General features: G+C 42.8%; 2 protein-coding genes across 2 annotated transcripts; one reads left to right on the top strand and one right to left on the bottom strand.

Annotated features, from left to right (window-relative positions):
* Nucleotides 1–217: 217 nt before the first annotated feature.
* Nucleotides 218–14,904, bottom strand: CD2BP2 (CD2 cytoplasmic tail binding protein 2). The gene is made up of 7 exons (XM_067469832.1): nucleotides 14,782–14,904; nucleotides 10,437–10,518; nucleotides 9,214–9,349; nucleotides 8,255–8,412; nucleotides 5,552–6,065; nucleotides 4,037–4,161; nucleotides 218–564 (listed from the first exon to the last, which is right to left on the bottom strand). The coding sequence occupies exons 2-7, from the start codon at nucleotides 10,509–10,511 to the stop codon at nucleotides 454–456; spliced, it is 1,119 nt and encodes a 372-aa protein (XP_067325933.1). The 5' UTR covers nucleotides 10,512–10,518; nucleotides 14,782–14,904; the 3' UTR covers nucleotides 218–453.
* Nucleotides 14,905–19,279: 4,375 nt separating this feature from the next.
* LOC132779358 (sesquipedalian-1-like) lies at nucleotides 19,280–22,511 on the top strand. The gene is made up of 2 exons (XM_060783049.2): nucleotides 19,280–19,534; nucleotides 21,753–22,511. Exon 2 carries the CDS (start codon nucleotides 21,765–21,767, stop codon nucleotides 22,404–22,406), a length of 642 nt encoding a protein of 213 aa, XP_060639032.1. The 5' UTR covers nucleotides 19,280–19,534; nucleotides 21,753–21,764; the 3' UTR covers nucleotides 22,407–22,511.
* The last annotated feature ends 1,907 nt before the right edge of the window (nucleotides 22,512–24,418 follow it).

Raw genomic sequence — 24,418 nt, 5'->3', positions numbered from 1 at the left:
GGTGGTAGCATAGCAGCAAAAAGTAACATTGTGGGTTTGAACATGAAACAAGGCACGAGCTTTGTGTTTAGAAGCAAATTAAGCCTTCCATGTATAGAAAGTAAAGAACTAGAAAACTGGGCTAGAGGCGGAAGAAGACTTGATGGCTTGTACCTGTTTTCCCAACTAATTAAGGGATGCAATTGCCATCAAGGAAACAGTAGACCGACCGACCCAGTACCAGGCTGATTCTTTTATTTCTCCACAAATCTGAAACATCTCCAGGATTAGATGATGAATCAAGCCTCTTCTCTTCTCTGCAAACACACGAATGCGCGCACACACACACACATACACACAGAGAAAACCCTCCCCTCCTCAGTCCCCACTCCCTAAAGTCCGGCAAGGTCTTTCATTCTGCCACTGGGTCGAGTGCCATGTCTTTCATTCCGTGGGGCAGGAGGCGGGTTCCGATCACGTGTAGAGGTCGAAGTCAATGCGCTTGGAGTTGTAGAACTGGCCCTCAGAATTTTCCACTTTCCGGCAGTAAACCCCGTCAGGGAAATAGCCCTGAGACACCCAGTCCTGGAGGGATACAGGAGAAGAGAATGTGAGAAAGGAAAGGAAACTGATGCCTAAGCGAGGAAACAATAGACCCAAGAAGCACTGAAGGAAGTAACAACTGTAACCAACAAATGTTCTATGTACTTCATGTATGTTGTATGTATTTTACTGTGTTGTTACTGTGTTTTGGTTTTATTTTATTGTAATATGCTGTTGGGCTTGGCCTCATGTAAGCCGCCCCGAGTCTCCATTGTGGAGATGGTGGCAGGGTATTAAATAAAGATTATTATTCTATTAAAGCAATTAATGCTGGCATATCAAGTATCATATATACTCTAATATAAGCCAGGTTTTTCAACCTTTTTAGGCTGAAAAAGCCCCCCTTGGCTTATACTTGAATCAAAGTTATATAGTATTTTACTCTGTTGTTGATGATGATGTTACATTTACTTTATTTTAATGTATAAAAGATAATGGTAAAGGTATCCCCATGACATTAAGTCGTGTCCAACTCTTGGAGGGAGGCCTTTTAAGAAGACGATTCGACTTCTCGCTGTGAAGCTTTTGCTCAGTTCTTTGCAGACAAAGTCGCTTTGATCCGTTCTGGTCTGGATACCACGTTAAATGCAGTCTCTGAGGATGTAACACGAGCACCTGCTTGTCCAGTTTTGATGGATTCATTTCAATTGGTGAAACCCGAGGATGTGGACAAGATACTTGGAGGAATGAGGCCTACCACGTCCATCCTAGACCCCTGCCCATACTGGCTTCTAAAGGAGGCCAGAGGGGGATTGGCTGAGTGGGTTAAGGTGGTGGTTAATGCTTCCCTTCGGGAAGGCAAGATTCCAGCGAGCTTAAAACAAGCTATAATAAAACCGCTGTTGAAGAAACCATCACTGGACCCCACTCAATTCGACAACTATCGGCCAGTTTCCAATCTCCCCTTCTTGGGCAAAGTCTTGGAACGTGTGGTGGCCTCACAACTCCAGGTATTCTTGGTAGACACGGATTATCTAGACCTGGCACATTCTGGCTTTAGGCCGGGACATGGTACCGAGACAGCCTTGGTTGCCTTAGTGGATGATCTGCGCCGGGAGCTCGACAGGGGGAGTGTGTCCCTGTTGGTGCTGCTGGACCTCTCAGCGGCCTTCGATACCGTCGACCATGGTATTCTTCTGGAACGCCTCGCGGGGATGGGTCTTGGAGGTACTGTTCTGCAGTGGCTTCGGTCATTCCTAGAGGGTCGATCTCAGAAGGTGTTGTTGGGGGACACCTGCTCAATCCCACAACCATTGTCTTGTGGGGTTCCTCAGAGCTCAATATTGTCTCCCATGTTGTTTAACATCTACATGAAGCCGCTGGGGGAGATCATCCGGAGTTTCGGGGTACGGTGTCATCTGTACGCGGATGATGTCCAACTCTGTCACTCCTTTCCACCTGCTACTAAGGAGGCTGTCCAGGTCCTGAACCGGTGCTTGGCCGCTGTGACGGTCTGGATGAGGGCGAACAAATTGAAATTGAATCCAGACAAGACAGAGGTACTCCTGGTCAGTCGCAAGGCCGAACGGGGCATAGGGTTACAGCCTGTGTTGGATGGGGCCGCACTCCCCCTGAAGACGCAGGTTCGCAGCTTGGGTGTGACCCTGGACTCATCGCTGAGCCTGGAACCCCAGGTTTCGGCGGTGACCAGGGGAGCATTTGCACAGCTAAAGCTTGTGCGCCAGCTGCGCCCGTACCTTGGGAAGTCTGACTTGGCCACGGTAGTCCACGCTCTGGTTACATCCCGTTTAGACTACTGCAACGCTCTCTACGTGGGGTTGCCCAACAGCTCGGAAGCTCCAACTAGTCCAACGCTCGGCAGCCATGATTTTAACAGGAGCGGAGCGCAGGGAGCATACAACCCCACTGTTGCGCCAACTCCACTGGCTACCGATCTGCTACCGGGCTGAATTCAAAGTGCTGCCGTTGGCCTTTAAAGCCCTAAATGGTTCCAGCCCAAGCTACCTATCCGACCGCATCTCTGCCTATGAACCCACCAGGACTTTGAGATCTTCCGGAGAGACCCTGCTCTCGATCCCGCCTGCTTCTCAAGCTCGGCTGGCGGGGACGAGAGATAGGGCCTTCTCGGCTGTGGAACGCCCTTCCTACGGATATTAGACTAGCACCATCTCTAATGGTATTCCACAAAAAAGTGAAGATCTGGCTGTTTGAGCAGGCGTTCGAATAATTAGTGCAATGATTGGTTAATGAACACTGGAATGGAACAATGGATGATGAATCTGGAACATGTTTTTGATGACGAGACGACAGTGAATGGGTATTGTAGTAACTGTTTATTAATTGTGTAATGTGTTAGGTTGTTAACTGTTTCTATACTGTAGCACTGAATTTTTGCTGTTCGTATTTGTTGTCAACCGCTGTGAGTCGCCTTCGGGCTGAGAACAGCGGTATATAAGTAAGGTAAATAAATAATAATAAATAAATCTCCATTTCTAAGCCAAAGACCTGGTGTTTTCCATAGACATCGCCAAGGTCATGTGGCCAGCATGATTGTATGCAGCTCCATTACCTTCCCGCTGAAGCGGTATCTATTGATGTACTCACATTTGCATGCTTTTGAACTGCTAAGTTGGCAGAAGGTGGGGCTTCCCAGATTCGAACCACCGACCTTCTGGTCAGCAAGTTCAGCAGCTCAGCGGTGTAATCCAATACACCAAGGGGCATTATTTTACTTTATTATTATTTTTATTATTACATTCATTATTATACTCTATTATTGTTATTATTACATTTATTATTTTACTCTATTTATTATTACATTTATTATTTTACTTTATTATTGTTATTATTATATTTCCATTATTTCACTCTATTATTATTGGAAGGATATGTAAGCACATTTACATTGAAGGTGGTTAGAATAATGGTTTAATCAGAGTTGGGCGGTCCTAAATTACAGTTTCATGTAAATATTCAAAAAGATTTGACCTACTGATGCCTCAATTAATGTAATTTTATTGGCAACTATTTTTATTTTGAAATGTACCAGTAGCTACTGCATTTCCCACCCTTGGTTTATACTCAAATCATTACGTTTACCCAGTTTTTTGTTGTAAAATAATGTGCCTCGGCTTATATTTGGGTCAGTTTACACTCGAGTATATATGGTAAGACAACCAAGCTGATTCCCAGGAAGTTTATTTTCACACCTGTTCTGTGCCCACGACCATCCAGATCCCAGTGTTAAAACTATGTCAACAATCCATTATTGTGAAGTTCCAAAGTCTTCCAAATCTTACTTATAGTTTTATAAGTTATAGACTATCACATAGTTTTTTGCATTTTTTTTTTCAAATGAGGTATGCTTTTGCCTTTCTCTGAAGCTGACAGTTTGACTTGTTCAAGGACAGTAAAAACTGGGCAAAACAATGTGTGTGCATGTATATTCACACACATTAAGAGAAATCTGCTTCTTCCACCCGCAACCTCTTACCTGCATCTGTGAGCTGCTAAATGGGCCATAGAGTTCAGATGAATTTGTGTTTTCCCATTTATATTCCCACATCACCTCAGAGAGAGTGTTGTCATCATCATCCCGCCGTTGAGCCTCGCTTCCCGCTGTTGGAGAACATTAAAACATATCATATGCCAATTCCATATAAATCTGAACAACGAAGAACAGAAATACAGGGAAGCTGATGTTTGGATGCTTTCTTTGATCAACACTATTCATCCAGAAACATAAGGCCCTTCCACACTGCCCCTTTATCCCAGGATCTGATCCTAGGTTATCTGTTTATCCCAGATTATCTGGCAGTGGGGACTCATATATTCCAGTTTAAAGGAGATAATCTGGGATCGGGTTCTGGGATAAAAGGCAGTGTGGAAGGGTCCTGAGAATCAGAGTTGGGAGTGAGCATATGGGCCATCCAATCCAAATCCCTGTCATATGGGAAAAGCAAAATCAAAACAGCCTTGACAGATGACCATTCAGCTTCTGTTTAAAAGCCTCCAAAGAAGAAGCCTCCATCATACTCTGAAACAGCACAATGAGTTCCATTGTTAAACATCATAGACAGAGAAAATACCAGACCTTTTCCATGACCCATTTACTTCCTAAGCACAAAGAAAACCTTGACATCACAAACCTGCCTCAGACAGATGGTATACCACACCTAAACAATTAACCAAAATGAATAAAACAGCTTCAGATAAGTGTTGGAAATGCCATGAGCAACTTGGATCCTTTTTCCATATGTGGTGGACATGTAAAGTAGCATCCAAGTTTTGGACAGAAATACATGAAGAAGTACAGAAGATTTTAAAAATAAAGTTCACAAAAAACCAGAGTACTATTTACTTGGGTTTACAGATCTAGGACTACAACTAAATGAACAAGAAGATAAGCTTTTTACATTTATCACAACTGCTGCCAGAATTGTCTTTGCAAGAAAATGGAAGCAAGAATTAAATCCACCTATAGAAGAGTGGATAGGAAAAATTAGGGAAATTCTGGACATGGATGAATTGACTTTTTTGTAGAAAAAAAATATGGGTAATACGTTAAAAAGAACAAATTGGGACCCCCTCCACAGTGACCTGGAGAAATTGCAAAAATAGAAGACACAATAGACATTTACTTTTTTAGGGAATATTTTTTAATAATAAAAAGACATTAACCAAGAAGATGGAATGGAAGTCAATTTTCTTTTTTATCTTTTTCTTTTTGTACCTTTTTGTGTTTTTTTTTTCTTTTTCTTCATTTTTTTTAAATTTTTCACTTTTTTCCCCTTATATACTTTTATCTTTTTCTCTCTTTCTATATTGTTATTGTTCTCATTCTTTCGTTGTATTATGGAAAATCTAATAAAATTCTTTTTTTAAAAAAAAACCTCCCTCAGGAAGTAGTATGGTTTAGCAATGAATTATTTCATGTCATTCTCTGTGTTTCCACTTCAAATAATCCCAATTCCACAGTGTTTTCCATGCCAGAAAGACTCTCACTCACCTGCCGGCGTCTTCTCTCCCAGTTTTGCTTCATCAATATCTTCGGCAAACATATCGAGTTCCGGCTCAGCACCGGAAGACGCTACAGGAGGATGCTCCAACGCTCGGAGCCTCAGCGCCAGCTTTTCTCGGGTCTCCTGGTAAATCTCATACACGCCTCGGGCCACCATTTGGTCAGCCAGCCCAGACAAGCGCTCCAGCTGCTCTTTCCGCTCTGGTGACCCAAACTTCTGGGGCTCCCCTTGCTCGGCTGGTTCTGCTTCGTTTGCCTTGAGGCGGCTCCAGGGCTTCTGCTGACGCCCGCTGTTCTTGGGCCCACCTCTGTCTCCAAGCCTTTGAATGGCTCTAGCCACCGTCTCGCCAGGTTGCACCAAATCCACCATCCCTTCTAACAGCTCTTTCTTTCCTAAAGGTGTCTGGCCAATTTCAAGGTCATCTTCTTCACCTTCGCCGTTGTCTTCCTCAGAATTCAGTGGTGGTTTCTTCCGACCAGGAGGCTGTTCTTTTATTTTAACCTAGAAGGAAGGATGGGAACTATACTGAGCAACATACTGTACTATTAAAATGTGTTTATGGTCAGGACAAAGAATTCTAAGTAAGTAAGGATATCATAGGGTAACACACACTTCTGACACCTCAGATGTTATCTCTATTTCTGGGTAAACGTGACCTGCTAATTCCAAAAATGGCACCGGTTTCCCTCTATCAGATTTAGTTTTTGAGATACTGAAAATATACTATCTACCAGTTGCCATCTGCTTGCCCTAGTAAATCAAGATAACCATATCGAAGAAACTAGAGCGGATACAGTCTATGCAATTTTCTGAGTCAGCATTCCAAATAACCCCAGGAACAGAGCTACAAACCAAGACACAAGAAGTGTTTTTGGTTGGGTTGTGTATTATTTCAATACCATCAACCATGTTATCCTTCTGGGCCCGCTCTCCAAAATGGGCCTTGAGGATATTGTTTTGCAGTGGCTCTGCTCCTTCCTGGAGGATTGCACCCAGTTGGTGAAGCTCGAGGATATTTGTTTGGACCCCTGACTATTGACCTGTGGGGTCCCACAAGGTTCTATTCTATCTCCAATGTTTTTTAACATCTACATGAAACCACTGGCTGAGGTCATCTAGAGTTTTGGCATTCTGTGCCATCTGTATGCAGATGACACTCTACTACTTCTTTCCACCGAATTCCAAGGAAGCCCCCTGGACTCTAAACCAGTGCCTGCTAGTTGTGATGGACTGGATGAGGGCTAACAAGTTGAAGCTTAATCCAGACAAGATAGAGGTCCCCCTGGGCAATCGTGGGGCTGATCGGGGTATCAGGTGACAACCTGTGCTCAACGGGGTTGCACTCCCCCTGAGGACACAGATCCGCAGCTTGGGGGTCCTCCTGGATGCAGTGCTGATACTTGAAGCTCAGGTGTTGGTGGTGGCCAGGAGGGTCTTTGCACAGTTAAAGTTTGTGCACCAGCTACAACCATACCTCGAGAAGTTGGACATGGCCAAGGTTGTCTTCGCCTTGGTTACATCAAGATTGGATTCTTGCAATGCACTCTATGTGAAAACGGTCCAGTAACTCCAACTGCTACAAAAGTTGACAGCCAGGCTTCTAACTGGAGCTAACTATAGGGAGCACACAATGCCCCTAATAAAGCAGCTCCACTGGTTGCCGATAAGTTGCTGGTCTCAATTCAAGGGGCAGGTTATGACCTACAAAGCTCTAAACGGTTTGGGCCCCACCTATCTTCATGATCGCATTTTCCCCTATGAACTGGCACGGGCTCTAAGATCTCCCGGGGAGGCCCTCCTCTCACTCCCATTACTGTCACAAACACAGATGGTAGGGATGAGGAAAGGAGCCTTCTCGGTGGTGGCACCCAAACTTTGGAACCCCAGAGAGATTAGACAAGTCCCCACACTGTCCTCCTTCCATAGGGATCTGAAAACCTGGTTGTTTAGGCAGGTTTTTGAGAATGATTAGTCTCTAGGCCCTTCCCTTGGCTGTCAGCTAGGACCCTGCTCTGTATTTTATCTACTTCCCTGGCCCTATGACACTCTCTTGCACTAGCCCTAGCCTAGCCCTTTCATAGTTGGCCATATCCATTCTGTTTAATCTGACCACTAGTATTTTGAACTCTTCTGATGGATTAAAAGTAAATTTGGATTTTATTTTTTTATGATTTTTAAAGTAGGGTTTTATGTTTATATTTTATAATGTTTAATTTTGTTGTATGGTTTTCTTTTCTAACAATTGAATGTTTTGCCTTATGTTGGAAACTGCCCTGAGTCCTCTTGGGGAGATAGGGTGGTATATAAATAAAGTTGTTGTTGTTATCTAAAATGTTTGTACCCAATGGAGCATAAAATACTCTTTCCCATAAAAAGGAAACCAAGAGCAGAAGTTATAGTTATTTAAAATGATACATAGGCTTCAATAAATATATCCCTCCTACACAGTTTTTAGAAATGATTTTGGAGCAGTAAACACATGAGCGGCTTGTCTTAAATATTTTTTTCATGATACTAATACTAATGTTTTTCACATTTTCTTTCTTTAAAAGGTTTCACAATGGGGACCTAATTGTTTTCTGATTTCTTCTGGGGATTCCCCCAGGTCTTCACATCTTTAATTAGACATATGTGAGATCAGATATATTTGTACTGGCTGCTTTACATGTAAGCCATACAGACGGTCTTACCCAGTCTATGTTGTCCAACCAGTTGTCACGAATCATCGCTTCTTTCTTCAAGAAGTAGTTGCCCTCTGAATCGAAATGGCCTTCTTCCATTTCTTCCTGCAAATTGAATGGGGTGATCCGAACACCCTCTTCATAGTCAATAGTGGCAGATTCCTGTCCTACAAGCGTGAAATGAAAGGGGAGGGGGATCAATGTTTGATAAAGCACTCTCCAATAACAGCCCCTCCTGTTTTAAGAATTGCTGACAAAACATACTCCAATGTGTTGTCGAAGCCTTTCGTGGCTGGAATCACTGGGTTGCTGTGAGTTTTCCAGGCTGTTTGGCCATCTTCCAGAAGCATTCCCTTCTGATGTTTCACCCTCATCTATGGCAGGCATCCTCAGAGGTTGTGAGGTCTGTTGGAAACTAGACAAATGGGGTTTATATATCTGTGGAATGTCTAGGATGGGAGAAAGAACTCTTGTCTGCTTGAGGCAGGTGTGAATGCTGCAAATGGCCACCTTGATTAGCATTTAATGGTCTTACAGCTTCAAAACCTAGCTTGGGTGAATCTTTTGTTGGGAGGTGTTAGCTGGCCCTGATTGATTCTTGTCTGGAATTCCCCTGTTTTTGATTGTTGTTCTTTCTTTACTGTCGTGATTTTAGAATTAGGCTAACAGAATTAAAAACTCGAACCTCTGAAGATGCTTGCCATAGATGTGGGTGAAACACCAGGAGAGAATGCTTCTGGAACATGGCCATACAGTCACACAGCAACTCAAAACATATTCAATTTGCTTTTGAACACTTAATCTTTGCAGTTATTATGAGGCACTAAAAGAGCTGTGCAGTCACTTAGATGCCATAAGGGCAGTCTTATCCACACTGGTGGCATCTGAAATCCAAACACCCCCTCTTATCGGTACAGCATTTTAGAATATTAAATCCCAATGAATCAAATACATCGTCTCATACATACCCTCCACATCGTCTGATGCCAAGATGTCATATTTACTGCCTCGTCCTTCCTCTTCTTCGTCATCTTCCTCATCACTGTCTAATGAGTGTTTGCCTTTAAAACGGCTACCTGGCCCGCCAATGGCAGGTTCTACAAGCTGATCAGGAGAGAGAAAATAATGAAGAAATGATGCATCTTCAGATTAGCACAATGGTTCTCAACCTGTGGGTCCCAGATGTTTTGGCTTTCCACTCCCAGAAATCCTAACAGCTGGTAAACCACTGGGTTAGTGGTTTACCTCTGTTGTAAGAACAATATGGGAACCAAGAAGGCTCATCGAGTTGTTTTCATCTGACAATGGCTACCCAAATGCCTACTGAAAGCGACATCCCAAAACATGAGTGTAAGAAGACCAACAACTCCCACTTGTGTACCCAACAACTAACAGTGGGAGCCATCATCTCTGATACTAGGGGTAATAGACAACTATCAATACTTTCCTCCTTCTATCTTTTAAAATCATTCATACTCAGGGCCATTTTCTAGAAAGAATATGCATTGAAATAAATATAGTTTCCAAATATTAACATGCTGTAGAAACGTTAGCTAGATATCACTCATATAACCCAGAATATCAAGGTAGAAAATCCTACAATATGTTTTGAACTGGATTATCTGAGTCCACACTGCCATATAATCCAATTCAAAGCATATAATGTGGAATTTTATTCAGCTGTGTGGAAGGGGCCTTAAATGCCAAGTGACAGAACAGCCTCCTACCATCATGGTCCTTCCAGGTGTTTTGACTACAACTACCATGACACAAGACATTCTTAAGAGGATAGAAATTGCACTACAAAGATCCAGACTTAGGACCCTTTCACACAGCCCAATATCCCAGAATATCAAGGCAGAAAATCCCACAATACTTGTTTTGAACTGGGCTATCTGAGTTCACACTCAGATAATGTGGGATTTCCTGCCTTGATATCTTGGGATATAGGGCTGTGTGGAAGGGCCCTCAGTAAGGCTATTATTGTTTTGGTTTACCTTCAAGTTTTTTTCTGACTTATAGCAACCTTATGCAATTTTGTGGGGCTGAGAAAGTGTAACTTGCCAAGATCACCCAGTGGGCTTCTATATGGAACTGAACTCTAGAGAGCCAATGCTAACACCATGCTACGCCACTATTTTTTCTTAAAAAATGGTATTAAGGGAGGGGTAAAGGGTTTCCTTTGTCATACCTTCTTCTTTGGCAAACTCATTTCCTCTTCATCTTCATCGCCTTGGTCTTCAAAGGTCACCTTGCGTTTTGACATAATGGACCTACGGAAAGAAAAACCAACTCAAAGGAAGATAGAGAACCCTTTATGCTTCCAAAACCCATGTCTTCAGACTGCTCAACTTTCTGGAAAGCAAAATGGTTGATAAGGTCCTTATCTCCACCAAACACAACCCAAGTCAAAGTTTGTAAACAAGCAGCTGCTGGTGCCATCTTTGCAGTACAGACGGACATATGAGATAGCAGTGTATATACACATTTCTTGTATCTCTGCATAAATATATATTCTACTATAATGCAATCGAGACACTGAAATAATCCCACAGAAAAGTACAGCAGATTAACAAAAATCATTGCATACTCTGCTGCAACATCCTACTTGAAAACACTCACACAATAAAAGGCTTAATGAAAATTCAGGTTCTGAGAAAGAAATATAGAAATTCGGTTGTAGAAATGTTTTTGTTTACTTTGGATTGTGGCCAGTGAAGACTGGAGCGGGGAAGAATACAAAAATATATAAGCCATATTTCAGGTAGTTTTTCCATGTCTTACAATATATTACCACCTTTCATAACAATTCCTCCTAATGGACACTTCTAAAATGAACTCACTAGGTACCATCTAAAGTGGTTCTCAACCTGTGGGTCCCCAGATGTTTTGGCCTTCAGCTCCCAAAAATCCTAACAGCTGGTAAACTGGCAGGGATTTCTGGGAGTTGTAGGCCATAACACCTGGGGACCCACAGGTTTAGAACTAAACTATGTTACCCCAACAAATTAATGTGAGGCAAAATTGAAAGTCATAAAACCTTTTTAAACATATACTAATATAGGAATTTGCTTTGGTAAATCCAAAAATGGCCTCATATTTTCACCATCATATTTAGCTTTCATCAGACCATATGATGTATTTCCAAACTGTACTGTGTGACACTGCAGATCCAGCCATAGGTTTTCAAAACACTTTAATCCGCTGCTTTGAAAAACAACAGCCCATTCATTCAAAAGCAATAAAGGAAACCACGCTGGGACATCAGCATGTGATCAAAACAGAGTAACAACTGAATTGATAAAAATAGTAAATATGTGAAAGAATGATGTGTGGCACAGCAATTCGATCGGGTTTTTCAGCCCTTAAAAATAAATTAAATAGAGCTGCAATAATTTAAACAGTTTTTCCCTCTGGCAGACTTGTGCAATCTTCCCACCTTTATCCAAATTTAATATAAGCTGGTTGTATTTGTTAGAAAATGAATAAAAAATAAAACTATACAGTCGTTATAGAAATGTATTGTCAAAGGCTTTTATGTCCTGAATCATTGAGTTGCTGTAAGTTTTTTGGGTTGTATGGCCATGTTACAGAATCATTCTCTCCTGACACTTTGCCTGCATCTATGGCAGGCATCCTCGGAGGTTGTGAGGACTCTCTGAGGATGCCTGCTTCTGGAGCAAGGCCATACAGCCCAAGAAAATTACAGCAACCCATTATAGAAATGTATGGTACTTTATACTTGGAATGGCATAGTAGGGTAAGGTATAGCAAATACTTTTATTGAATACAGTTATAGTCAGTGCATGTTTATGCCTTACAGAATATTTTAAAGGTAAAAAGTGTATTTTAAAAGGGATGTTCCAATGATGCAAAGGGCAGAAACAACACCCCTAAAATTATAGGTTTAGGTTAGAAAACAGGTGAAGTACAAAATTGTGCATGGTATAGGGAAAGTGAACAATCAAAAGTTTTTTCTTTTCTCTTTGATACTACTGAAAACAATGATTATCAGCAGAGTTAAATGGCAGGAGACACAGTTCTTTCTTCTCTACCTATTCTTGGACTGTAACTCCCAGCAGTCCTCCTGATCGATCTATCTACCTACCTACTCATCTCTATGTAATCTATCTATCTGGAGGAGTTGCCGTCCAGGAATAGGAAATTGGAAAAACGCAGGGATTGGGATGCTCTCAAAGAAATCCGAGGAGAAGAAAGCTTGCAGGTTGGAAGCAGTGCATTTGGATCATCCTCCTCTTCTAAAGGGCCGGGTCTAGGTGATACTGGGAACTGTAGTCCAAAAGAGAGTCTGGATATGCTATTGTGTGTTTTGTTTGCCAGGTGGAATTGTTTTTGCCCATGTGCTGTAGCGTCGTTCTGCTTTTTTGACTTTTTAAGTCCCTTCCGTTGTATTTTTCAGTGTTTGCATGAGTGATGGTCACCCGTTGGCCTGATAGGTGTATTGTGTCCAAATTTGGTGTCAGTTCATCCAGTTGTTTTTTTAGTTATGTTAATCCCACAAACAAACATTACATTTTTATTTATATAGACTAACTGAATCCGCCACGCGTTGCTGTGGCCAACCTTCCCTCCTTTTTCCCTCCTTCCTTCCCTTCTTTTTCTTTCCCTTCTTCTTTCTTCCTTCTCTACCTGTTTATTTCCTCCCTTACTTTGCTCTTTGGCTCCATCCTTCCTTCTCTCTTTCTTTCCTTATTTCCTTCCTTTCCTCCCTCTTTCTCTCCTTGCCCTCTCTCTCTTCCCTCCCTTCTTTCACTTTTTTATTACCTTCTCTCCTTCCTTTCTCCTCTACCCTTCCTTCTCTCCTTCCCTCTTTCTCTCCTTCCTTCTTTCCCCCTTTCTGTGTATATGTGTTTTGTGTGTGTAAATAGGCATATATGTGTGTGTATATAGTTGTGTACATGTGTATATATGTGTTTCCATATATATGTGGTTTCGTGCATCCGTTGTAATGTAATTTTTAGTGGCTTTTTAAGTCTTTTCTGCTATTTTTCAGTGTTTTTATGAGTGATGGCCACTTGCTGGCCTGATAGGTGTATTGTGTCCAAATTTGGTGTCAATTCATCCAGTGGTTTTTGAGTTATGTTAATCCCACAAACGAACATTACATTTTTATTTATATAGATTGTTGTTCTCTGTCTAGATCTATGAGAAGAGGCTGGTATGAAGAATAAGAAATAATAATAATAATAATATAAACAACAATAGTGTGGTAGAAACCTTTTTTGGCAGTTTTTAAACAGAGGCTGGATTCTCATCTGTCGGGGATGCTTAGATTGTGATAGATAGATACATTTTATTGATTGGCCTATTGGCCGTATCAAAACATTTAACACATAACACATTTAACACATAACACATTTAACACATAGTCATACAACATACAACCCTCGGTATAAGAGAGGTTAAAATAAAAGAGGTTAAAATAAACAAACTGTTGGCAGATCCCGTTCAGGTCAAATATCTGTGTCACCTCCACAGTTTACCCCAATTGATTCTAAATGTGCAATTCTCAGCTGTGTTGCTTTGAATAGAAAAAGGGCTGTTTTGTGTGTTATTTTAGGATTCTGGCCGGCCAACAAAAATGAAGTTTTAATATGTGGGTCCCAGTGTGTTTTGTGAATAATGTATGGTTCAAGGCAATGGTCTCTCTCTTTCTTATACAGCTCACAGTTGAGCAGAACATGTGTGATATCCTCCACCTCTGATGCTCCGCAAATACAAACTCGTTCGTTGTATGGGCCCTGATTAAACCTTCCGTGCTTGACCATTGAATCCAGCTGCTCAAAACGAGCTCTGGTAAATACCCTCCTAAGGTGTTTTGGCATATCTGTTTTTAGATATCGAGCTGTTTGGAAAGTGTGTTTAAAGCGGCTTAACCATTTCAATGAGCCAGCTTTACTGAGGGTAGCAATGTCTTTTTGGCCTTCTATATCCAATACTCGTTGAGCAACTATTTTTGGGTCTAGCTCTTTTAAGAGGTTCGGATACCGAGTCGGGAGTCCACAGCTCCTAATATATTTTGTCAGGAGAACTAGCCAAGAGGACTGATGTTGATTTTCTTTCTGCTCCAACAGGATTGTGCTTTTCCTGCATGGCAGGGGGCTGGACTAGATGGCTCTTATAGTCCCTTCCAAGTCTATGCTTCTAATACAGGCATGGGCAGAGTTGGGTCTTTGAGGGGTTTTGGACTCAACTCCCACCATTCCTAACAGCTTCAGGCCCCTTTATTTTCCCCCTCAGCCGCTTAAGCGGCTGAGGGGGAAAATAAAGGGGCCTGAAGCTGTTAGGAATGGTGGGAGTTGGAGTCCAAAACCCCTCAAAGGCCCAACTCTGCCCATGCATGTCCTAATAATATTATATACTATGCAGACATAGATCTGACTAGAGAAAGCCCTGCCACTCTTTAATGGGGGGTGGTGTGGAAGCCCCCAAGGCCTAGTCCTCCCTCCTGGCCTCTGCTAATGACAATATGCAAATCCCCTCTCCCCCCTAAAACTTATGGAGCCAACTCTCACCTCTGCGCCTCTGCAGCACGCAGGCAACTCTCACTGGGAAGGAATCAACATCCGGGTCCTGCCACCATTCGAAGCCGATGCCACAACAGGACGGCTAGAGGACTGCCCCTCTTTGGCGCATGGGAAGTGACGTCAGCTCCTGGCAACCTGTGGCTTCGCTAGAACTGAGCAGCGCTGCTGAGGCCAGTGCGGGCAAGCCTTAAAGGCACAGGACTCGTTTGTTTCAATGGAATCCTATGAGTTGGAAGAGACACCCAAAAGGGCCATCCAGTGCAACCCCATTCTATGAAGAATACATACTTAACAAAACACTCCTGACAGATGGCCATCCAATCCAACCTCCAGACTTCACCATGTTCCCCCATTCTGTGCAGGAATGCATACTTATCCAAGCACTCCTGACAGATGGCCATCCAATTCAAGTCTCCAGAGAAGGAGACTTCACCACAGTCCCCCGTTCTGTGCAGGAATATAAACTTATCAAAGCACTCCTGACAGATGGCCCTCCAATTCAAATCTCCAGAGGAGGAGACTTCACCACATTCCCCCATTCTGTGGAGGAGTACATACTTATCAAAACACTCCTGACAGATGGTCATCCAATTCAAGTCTCCAGAGAAGGAGACTTCACCACAGTCCCCCATTCTCTGCAGGAATACATACTTATCAAAGCACCCCTGACAGATGGCCATCCAATCCAACCTTCAGAGGAGGAGACTTCACCACATCCCCCCATTCTGTGCAGGAATACATACTTATCAAAGCACTCCTGACAGATGGCCCTCCAATTCAAATCTCCAGAGGTGGAGACTTCACCACATTCCCCCATTCTGTGCAGGAATACATACTTATCAAAGCGCTCCTGACAGATGGCCATCCAATCCAACCTTCAGAGGAGGAGACTTCACCACACTCCCCCATTCTGTGCAGGAATACATACTTATCAAAGCACTCCTGACAGATGGCCATCCAACCCAATCTCCAGAATAGGAGATTTCACCACACTCCTCCATTCTGTGCAGGAATACATACTTATCAAAGCACTCCTGACAGATGGCCATCCAACCCAATCTCCAGAATAGGAGATTTCACCACACTCCCCCATTCTGTGCAGGAATACATACTTATCAAAGCACTCCTGACAGATGGCCATCCAACCCAATCTCCAGAATAGGAGATTTCACCACACTCCCCCATTCTGTGCAGGAATACATACTTATCAAAGCGCTCCTGACAGATGGCCATCCAATCCAACCTCCAGAGGAGGGGACTTCACTACACTCCCCCATTCTGTGCAGGAATGCATACTTATCAAAGCACTCCTGACAGATGGCCATCCAATCCAACCTCCAGAGGAGGAGACTTCACCACACTCCCGGGCAACGTAGAAACATAGACCTCATGGGCCATCCAGTCCAACTCCCTGCCAGGAAGTAGGAAAATTGCATTCAAAGCACCCCAGACAGATGGTCATCCAACCTCTGTTTAAAACCTCCAAAGAAGGAGCCTCCACCACATGTTGGAACAACTCTTACTCTTAGCGAGTCCTTCCTTATCTCTTTTCCTGCCATTTGAATTCATTACTCCATGTTTGAGGCCTCTTCCACACAGCTCAAAAAATCCCACATCTGCTTTGAACTGGAATATGTGGCAGTGTGGACTCAGATAACCCAGTTCAAAGCAGACAATGGGATTTTCTGCCTTGATATTCTGAGTTATATGGCTGTGTGGAAGGGCCCTGAGGCTCTTTCTATACTACCCTTTAACCCAGGATCTGATCTCAGATTATCTGATTTAAACTGGATTATATGAGTCTCCACTGCCAGATAATCTGGGATAAGCAGGTAATCTGGGATCATATCCTGGGTTTATAGGCGCAGTGTGGAAGGGGCCTTGAGGCTCTTCCAGACAGGCCCTATATCCCAGGATCTGATCCCAAGTTTTCTGTTTATCCCAGATTATCTGGCAGTGTGGATTTATATAATCCAATTTAAAGCAGAAAACCTGGGATCAGATCCTGGGATAGAAGGCCTGCCTGGAAGGGCACTAAGTCTCCAGAGCAGCAGAAAACATGCAGACTCATCTTCAATGTGACATTGAAGTTGTGTCCAACTCGGGGGGTTGGTGCTCATCTCCATTTCTAAGCCAAAGAGCCGGTGCTGTCCGTAGATACCTCCAAGGTCATGTGGCCAGCATGACTGCATGGAGTGCCGTTACCATACCGTCGGAGCAGTACCTATTGATCTACTCACATTTGCATGTTTTCGAACTGCTAGGTTGGCAGAACCTGAGGCTCACAGGGGAAACTCACGCTGCTCCCTGGATTTGAACATGCGACCTTTCAGTCAACAAGCTCAGCAGCTCAGCGCTTTAACCCACTGCGCCACCAAGGGCTCCCGTATTTAGACATAGTTACACACAATAAAAATAACGTATAATAATAACTTTATTATTATACGTTAATAATACGTATAATTATTAACGTATAATAATGTAAGCCGCCCTGAGGGGGACTCAGGGCGGCTTACATGAGGATGAGCCCGATCAAAATAGTTAAAATAAAACACATTAAAATACATCAACAACAACATAAACAAAATAAAACAACCTTACAATAATAATATAAAAGAGGATAACAACCAGCAATCAATAAATCTGCAATAATAAACAGTTTCTGGACACAACATAGGAGCCCCCAGTGGCACAGCAGGTTAAACTGCTGAACTTGCTGACCAAAAGGTTAGCAGTTTGAATCCAGAGAGCAGGATGAGCTCCCGCTGTTAGGCCCAGCTTCTGCCAACCTAGCAGTTCGAAAACATGCAAATGTGAGTAGATCAACAGGTACCACTTCAGAGGGAAGGTAAGGGCACTCCATGCAGTCATGTCATTGAAGATGAGTGATAGTAGCAATAGAATGTAAATCAAAATTCATGACTGAAAGTTGACTAGGGAGGCATATACCATAAACACATAGCCCGGAGGTAACTTTATGCACAGAATTTTGAATTATTGTTTGATGCAATAAAGCCTTTGCACACTGAACTATCTGAAAACAAAGGTGCGGCATCCCAGCCCCCAGGTGGACAATTTGGGTCTTTGGAGCATTTCAGTTTCCCAGACACTAAACCTAAACTGCATTATTTCAAATTTAAACATTAAGGAGAAATTATATCTTTATGCTTAAAACTTTGTTGAGCCAAGGTTATTTTATGGCATGTGTTCTGTTTAAAGAGTTTACTGCCACAAGCTGCTTTGGAGGCAGCATTAAAAGCAGTGGCACATCCAGGAAATATATCTAGACCTTAGAAGCAGCAGTGTTTAATTATAAAGATTAAATGGAAACTCCATAGACAAGCACAACGTATTTTGTGTTATTTTCTTTCTTTTAAATTTCATAAAAATCTACCCACAGAAGCCTCAGAAAAGCAATGGAACTGGACATCTCTCTCTCCTAAAACGATACAACGCACCATCAAATCGTTCCTGCCCATGCAAATCACCAAGCTGTTATTAATTGACAACAGTCTAAAGAATATATGATACCAAAGATGGGTTCTGACAAATTGTAATCCTTTATAGCAGTGTTTCTCAACCTTTCTAATGCCACGGACCCTTAATACAGTTCCTCATGTTGTGGTGACCCCAACCATAACATTATTTCAGTTGCTACTTCACAACTGTACTTTTGTGAGTACTATGAATTGTAATGTAAATATCTGATATGCAGGATATATTTTCATTCACTGGACCAGATTTGGCAAAAATACCCGATATGCCCAAATTTGAATATTGGTGGGCTTGCGGGGGGGGGGGGGGGGACTGGTTTTGTCATTTGGGAGTGTAGTTGCTGGGAGTTATAGTTCGCCTCCAATCAAAGAGCATTCTGAACTCCACCAACAATGGAATGGAACCAAACTTGGCACACAGAACTCCCATGACCAACAGAAAATACTGGAAGGGTTTTGTGGCCACTGTCCTTGAGTTTTGGAGTTGTAGTTCACCTCCATACAGAGAGCGTTGTGGACTCAAACAATGATAGATCTGGACCAAACTTGACACAAATATTCAATATGCCCAAATGTGAACACTGCTGGAGGTTGGGGAAAATAGACCTTGACATTTGGGAGTTGTAGTTGCTGGGATTTATAGTTCACCTACAATCAAAGAGAATTATGAACTCCACCAACAATGGAATTGAATCAAACTCGGCACACAGAACCCCCATGACCAACAACAAATACTGTGTTTTCTGATGGTCTTTGGCGACCCCTCTGACCCCCCCTTGTGAACCCCAGATTGAAAAATGCTGCTTTATAGAGTCCAGTATCAACTCAAATTAAGCTTCTTTTGCTCTACATTTCCCACAACAATTTGTTCTTAACAACAGTTTCATTCACTTCTTGAAATAGGGTTCTTTAGGACCAAAGAAAACTTTGCTTGAAAAAATATTCCAGTACACATTTAGGGGTTTGTTTTTTTTTACTTCCTCTTCTCTAGAGCTGCTTGTTCTTCCTGCTTTTGGAGAGCAACATGAGAGAAACAGTCAAGACGCTGTCATCAAACTGTGTGATTGCTTTACCCTCCAGCCTTCCTGGAACACGGGATCAAGTGACTTCTAACACTACCTGGATGGCAGGTAAATGCAGGTAAATGCAAGCCCCTCCTCTTCACCTGGGAAACTATTCTTGTGGAGCAATGAAGGAAGTGGAGTGACCTGAAGGAAAGTCTTAAGGGGAAGAGCTGACTTTCAAAGGTAAGGGGCATTCAATGTCTCAAAAATCCTCAAAAACTGGCTCAGAATTTGCCAGGGACCCTGCTCTCATCAACTTACGTCAACTAAAAAAGGAATTTATTTCTTACATCTCTGTCTCTCAACTTTATATTTTGAGATCAAATTTTCCATGTTTTCATTCTCGAACTCTTCCACCCATTATCCACACATTCTTCTCATTCATCTCTCCTGGTTTCAAACACTAATCTTCCTAAACATCACCCTTCTTTTAATTCTACAACTTATTTAAAAGTTTATTTTCAAGACCCTTGTCTGTTTATGCCTGCATGTCACTATTAGTTTGCTCATTCCACAACTTTATTTCCATTTATTTGTTCTTCTATTTTGTTCAAGTATTTTTGCTTGGTTTTTAAAATTCCACTTTCAAATGGATGAGCTGTATCTAACATTGTTCCTCTTCTCCTGCTTTCTCCCACCCTCATAAATTTTAATTTTGCTCTCGCTTCACACATTTCTGCTATTGTCATCTTTTACCTCTGCCCTATTTTTCTTCCATCCCATCGCCATGCTGTATTCTTTCACTTTTTTCTGTACCGATTTCTACTTCCTTTTTTGATCCTTCCATTTTTTTCCCAATTCTAGTCCATAGTAGGGTTGGCAGTTCAGCATCATCCCAGGCCGAGGTTTCCAGGGCAAAACCTGATCCACGGATGGCCCCTATGAATCCTGACTGTATCTGGGTCAATAAGCAATATACATTACTCCATGTTTGAGGAGTAATGTATATTGCTTATTGACCTGAAAAAACCTACAACAATATACATTAAGTATTAAGGGCGCTCCGTGCAGGGAAGCCAGCCACATGACCTTGGAGGTGTCTACGGACAACGCTGCCTCTTCAGCTTAGAAATGGAGATGAGCACCAACCCTCAGAGTTAGATATGACTGGACTTAATGTCAGGGGAAAACCATTACCTACCTTTACCAACCCATCATGAGCCCCTGGTGGCACAGTGGGTTAAACCCTTGTGCCAGCAGGACGGAAGACTGACAGGTCGGATGTTTGACTCTGGGGAGAGCATGGATGAGCTCCCTCTGTCAGCTCCAGCTCCCCACGCAGGGGCATGAGAGAAGCCTCCCACAAGGATGGTAAAACATCAAAATATCCGGGCGTCCCCTGGGCAACGTCCTTGCAGATGGCCAATTCTCTCACAGCAGAAGCGACTTGCAGTTTCTCAAGTTGCTCCTGGCACAAAAAAAAAAATCATTGCTTGCAGCTTGTCATTCAAACTCTCATATATTTTGCTGTTTGGAAACTGAGAAATTCTATCTTGATGGGCTGTTTTTAAATCAAGATGGAATGAGGGGACTATTTCGCCCCATTTACTTAGGATGGTAAACCACATTTATTTTGGTATAGTTGCCTCTAGCTAGATTGTGAATGAGTCACAATTGGAAGAGAAGGAGAAAGCTAAGCAAATACATAGACCTTTCAAGACAGACTCTGCAAGTTGCAGCAAAAAATCTGAGCCCCTAGAGGGACACTGGGTTAAACCCTTGTGCTGACGTTACTGCTGACTGACAGGTCAGCGGTTCAAATCTGGGGAGAGCGCAGATGAGCTCCCTCTGTCAACTCCAGCTCCCCATGCAGGGACATGAAAAAAGCCACCCACAAGGGTGGTAAAACATCAAACATCCGGGCATTCCCTATGGAACGTCGTTGAAGACGGCCAGTATTCTCACACCAGAAGTGACTTGCAGTTTCTCAAGTTGCTCCTGACACAATATTTATTTATTTATTTAAAGCATTTATATTCCGCCCTTCTCACCCTGAAGGGGACTCAGGACGGAGCACAACATAGAAACTGCAAATATTCAATGTCAAAACATATTAGACCATACACATACAAAAGCATTAAAATCACATATCTCGACGTTAAAATCCACTAGTTAAAACTGTCTCAACAACCATATCGAATTTGGTTGGCATACTAAGGATTCCTATTGCTGCCTCATTGCACAGACCCAAAGTAACAAATCAAAAAGTTTTTAAGTTGTAGCAAGTTGCTCCTAGTTGACATTGAGTTCAAATTTTTCTTACCTGGACCTGACCTCACCTCCAAATAAATGGGAAAATTTGCACCTTTATCATCTGGAGATTATCCATAAACATCAGAGACCTAGTCCATGGTTGTTTTGCCTTGTTTTTCTTACCCTATTTTCTATTTCCTTGTTTTAGGATTCATCCAACATGAAGCTCCGTATGTCCGCCACCATTCACTCTTTCCCCTTCGGACATGTCCCAGAACGCCAGGGTCTTCTGTATAAGAAGAGCATTCGCAGTGCCTCCTACCACCAGTGTTGGTGTGAACTCTGGGGCAACCTTCTCTTCTGCCGAGAGCGACATGGAGACCGTGGCCCTCCTCAGCTTATTGTCCTAGAAGGCTGCACTGTGGAACTCCAGGAATCCGCGTCTGAACCATACACCTTTGTAATTTCCTATCCAAATGGATTACCTGGTAGTCGCTCCTATAAGATGGCAGCAGTGAACCAAGAGACAATGGAAGGTTGGGTGAGAGCTATTAGTGCTGCAGGGTTTGGGTACCTCCGAGCCTTGGTTGATGACCTGGAGAGTCAGTACCGCAGGCTGAAGAGTCAGCAACAGCCCAAATTAGAGGGAAACCCAAAACGCCAAATGGACCTTCATCTACCTCCTTCAGTACCAAAACTGGAAATGGTACCGCACAACATGGATTTTGCTCAACTCCATCAGGAATTTGGGAAGGATATTGTGAAGGTGAGAGACATCTGGCAAGAGGAGAAGAGAAGAGAGCAGCATCTGGAATGGGTTCCAGAAGCTCTGGAGGGAGAGAGCTTGATAGATTTCGGGTAGAGGAATTAACAAGCTAAAATACATATGAAGTTTGTGGAGAGTGGCACACAGAGAACTAGGCTACGTAAAGTGATACAAAATAATAAATTTGTATTTTGAAGAAAGCTTGAGATGTATTTTTGTGTATGTGTGTGTCTGCACCAGTCATATTTAGTTGAAAAAGATCAGTTTCTTGCTGCAAAATATTTTGGGGGATGCTTGCTGTGGCTGCATCAGAGGCACATGGGCCTGTTGTGCAGTCATCCCACTCTGGTCAATCACAACTTCAGCTTCCATGTTGCATTGGCAAAATGAGTTGCTTCCATGTTGCATTGGCCAATGTCCCCAAGGCCTGTTGTGCAGTCATCCCACTCCGGTCAATCACAACTTCTGCTTCCATGTTGCATTGGCAAAGTGAGTTAACATTACTGGGAACTACACTACCTACAACATATAGTTAGGAATCACTAATGACCTCATCAGATGGGCAGGGAGAAAGAGGGAGAATGCAGAGGGAACTACCCTCCTTTGTTCCCTTACCACCTCTCCGTCTTCTGGGATGACCTTCCATCCCATGTTGCTTCCCATCCTTTCCTGCTTCCTCATCTTCTTCATCTTCCTGCTTCCTCCTCAACTTCTTCAATGGGGAGCTGGGTGTTACCCAACTCCTCCAAAGCCACTCTGGGCTCAGTTTCATGGAGTCTCGCCAGAAGTTGGCCTGTATCATGTCATAGGCTCCGTGGGACTCCGTTCCGGCAGCATGAAGAAACAGGCAGAAGATGCAAAGAAGACTGCATCTGATAAGGTTTTAAGTGTACATGGTGAATATCCAGAAACGGAAATCAAGGGAATTGTGAGAACAACAAAATCAACGAAGAAGCAGGCTGTCACCCTCACCAAAAGAGGCTGTGGTAGCACAGCGGGTTAAACCACCAGCTACAGGAAAGCTGCTGACCGGAAGGTCAGCAGTTCAAAGCTGCGAGTCGGGGTGAGCTTTCAACTGTCAGACCTAGCTCCTGCTGACCTAACAGTTCGAAAGCATGCAATGCGAGTAGATGAATAGATACCACCATGGTGGGAAGATAAAATGGCGCCCCATACAGATATACAAACATGTCAGCAACACAATCAGATATGTCCATGGACAACAGGCTCCTCAGCATGGAAAAATGGAACAACAGCACCTCCCCATGGCCAGAGCTGAACATCGCCTCCAGATGCCAGAGACGGAAAAAGGAGAAACCCTTTACCTTTGTTTGTGTTTATGTCGTTGTTCACTGTGTGTGTAAAAAAGCATTGAATGTTTTGTCTCATGTGTATTGTAATCCACTCTGAATCCTTCCGGGAAGATAAAGCAGAATATGAATTAAGTGTATTATTAAAAGCTCACCTTATGGCTTAAAATATAGGCAACCCAATTTTAAAAGGCCTGCTTCTCACCTTTGTACATGTATTTCCAGAACACACCACTTTATTATAGTCAATCTCTCAATGCCACTAGCTAAGAGCAAGTTGTGGACATCCAATAACAAAACTGAATACCTTCTTCGCAAGCACGGTTGGTGGGGACGAGACAGGGGCTTCTCAGTGGTGGCCCCTCTGTTGTGGAACTCCCTCCCTAGTGATATCAGGGCAGCCCCCTCCCTTCTAGTGTTTAGAACGAGAGTCAAAGCCTGGCTCTGAGAGCAGGCTTTTGAAAAATAGAGCAGTGCAGGAATGTTAATATGAAATATGTGCAATTTGACTACGGATTGGCCTTTAGACTGCGACTCTGGATGACGTAGTTGACTGAAATGTATTTTTATTGTGCTTATTATGTTTTAATTTTTAACTTATGTTTTAACTGATGTTGTATGTTTTAAGTCACCGTGGAGGTGCAATTGTAAGCCACCTTGAGTCCATCTTGGGATAAAGAAAGGCAGGATATAAATAACGCAAATAAATAAATAAATACCTGGCAGGCAGTACTGAATTATAGCTCTCCTGGTGTTCTAAGACCACAGCTCCCATTACTCCTTACTACTGACAAAGTT

The sequence above is a fragment of the Anolis sagrei genome, chromosome 6, assembly GCF_037176765.1.
Source record: "Anolis sagrei isolate rAnoSag1 chromosome 6, rAnoSag1.mat, whole genome shotgun sequence".
NCBI lineage: Eukaryota > Metazoa > Chordata > Lepidosauria > Squamata > Dactyloidae > Anolis > Anolis sagrei.
Note: the sequence above shows the minus strand (reverse complement) of the source record. Positions and strands in the feature narration are given on the sequence as shown.

Bases quoted from the DNA above. Each gene is read 5' to 3' on its own strand.
- LOC132779358 (XM_060783049.2), top strand. From the start codon at position 21,765: ATGAAGCTCCGTATGTCCGCCACCATTCACTCTTTCCCCTTCGGACAT.
- CD2BP2 (XM_067469832.1), bottom strand. From the start codon at position 10,511: ATGTCAAAACGCAAGGTGACCTTTGAAGACCAAGGCGATGAAGATGAA. The intron at 9,350-10,436 runs GTATGACAAAGG...TCTCCTGATCAG, and splicing joins TGAGTTTGCCAAAGAAGAAG to CTTGTAGAACCTGCCATTGG. The intron at 565-4,036 runs GTAAGAGGTTGC...GTATCCCTCCAG, and splicing joins TTAGCAGCTCACAGATGCAG to GACTGGGTGTCTCAGGGCTA.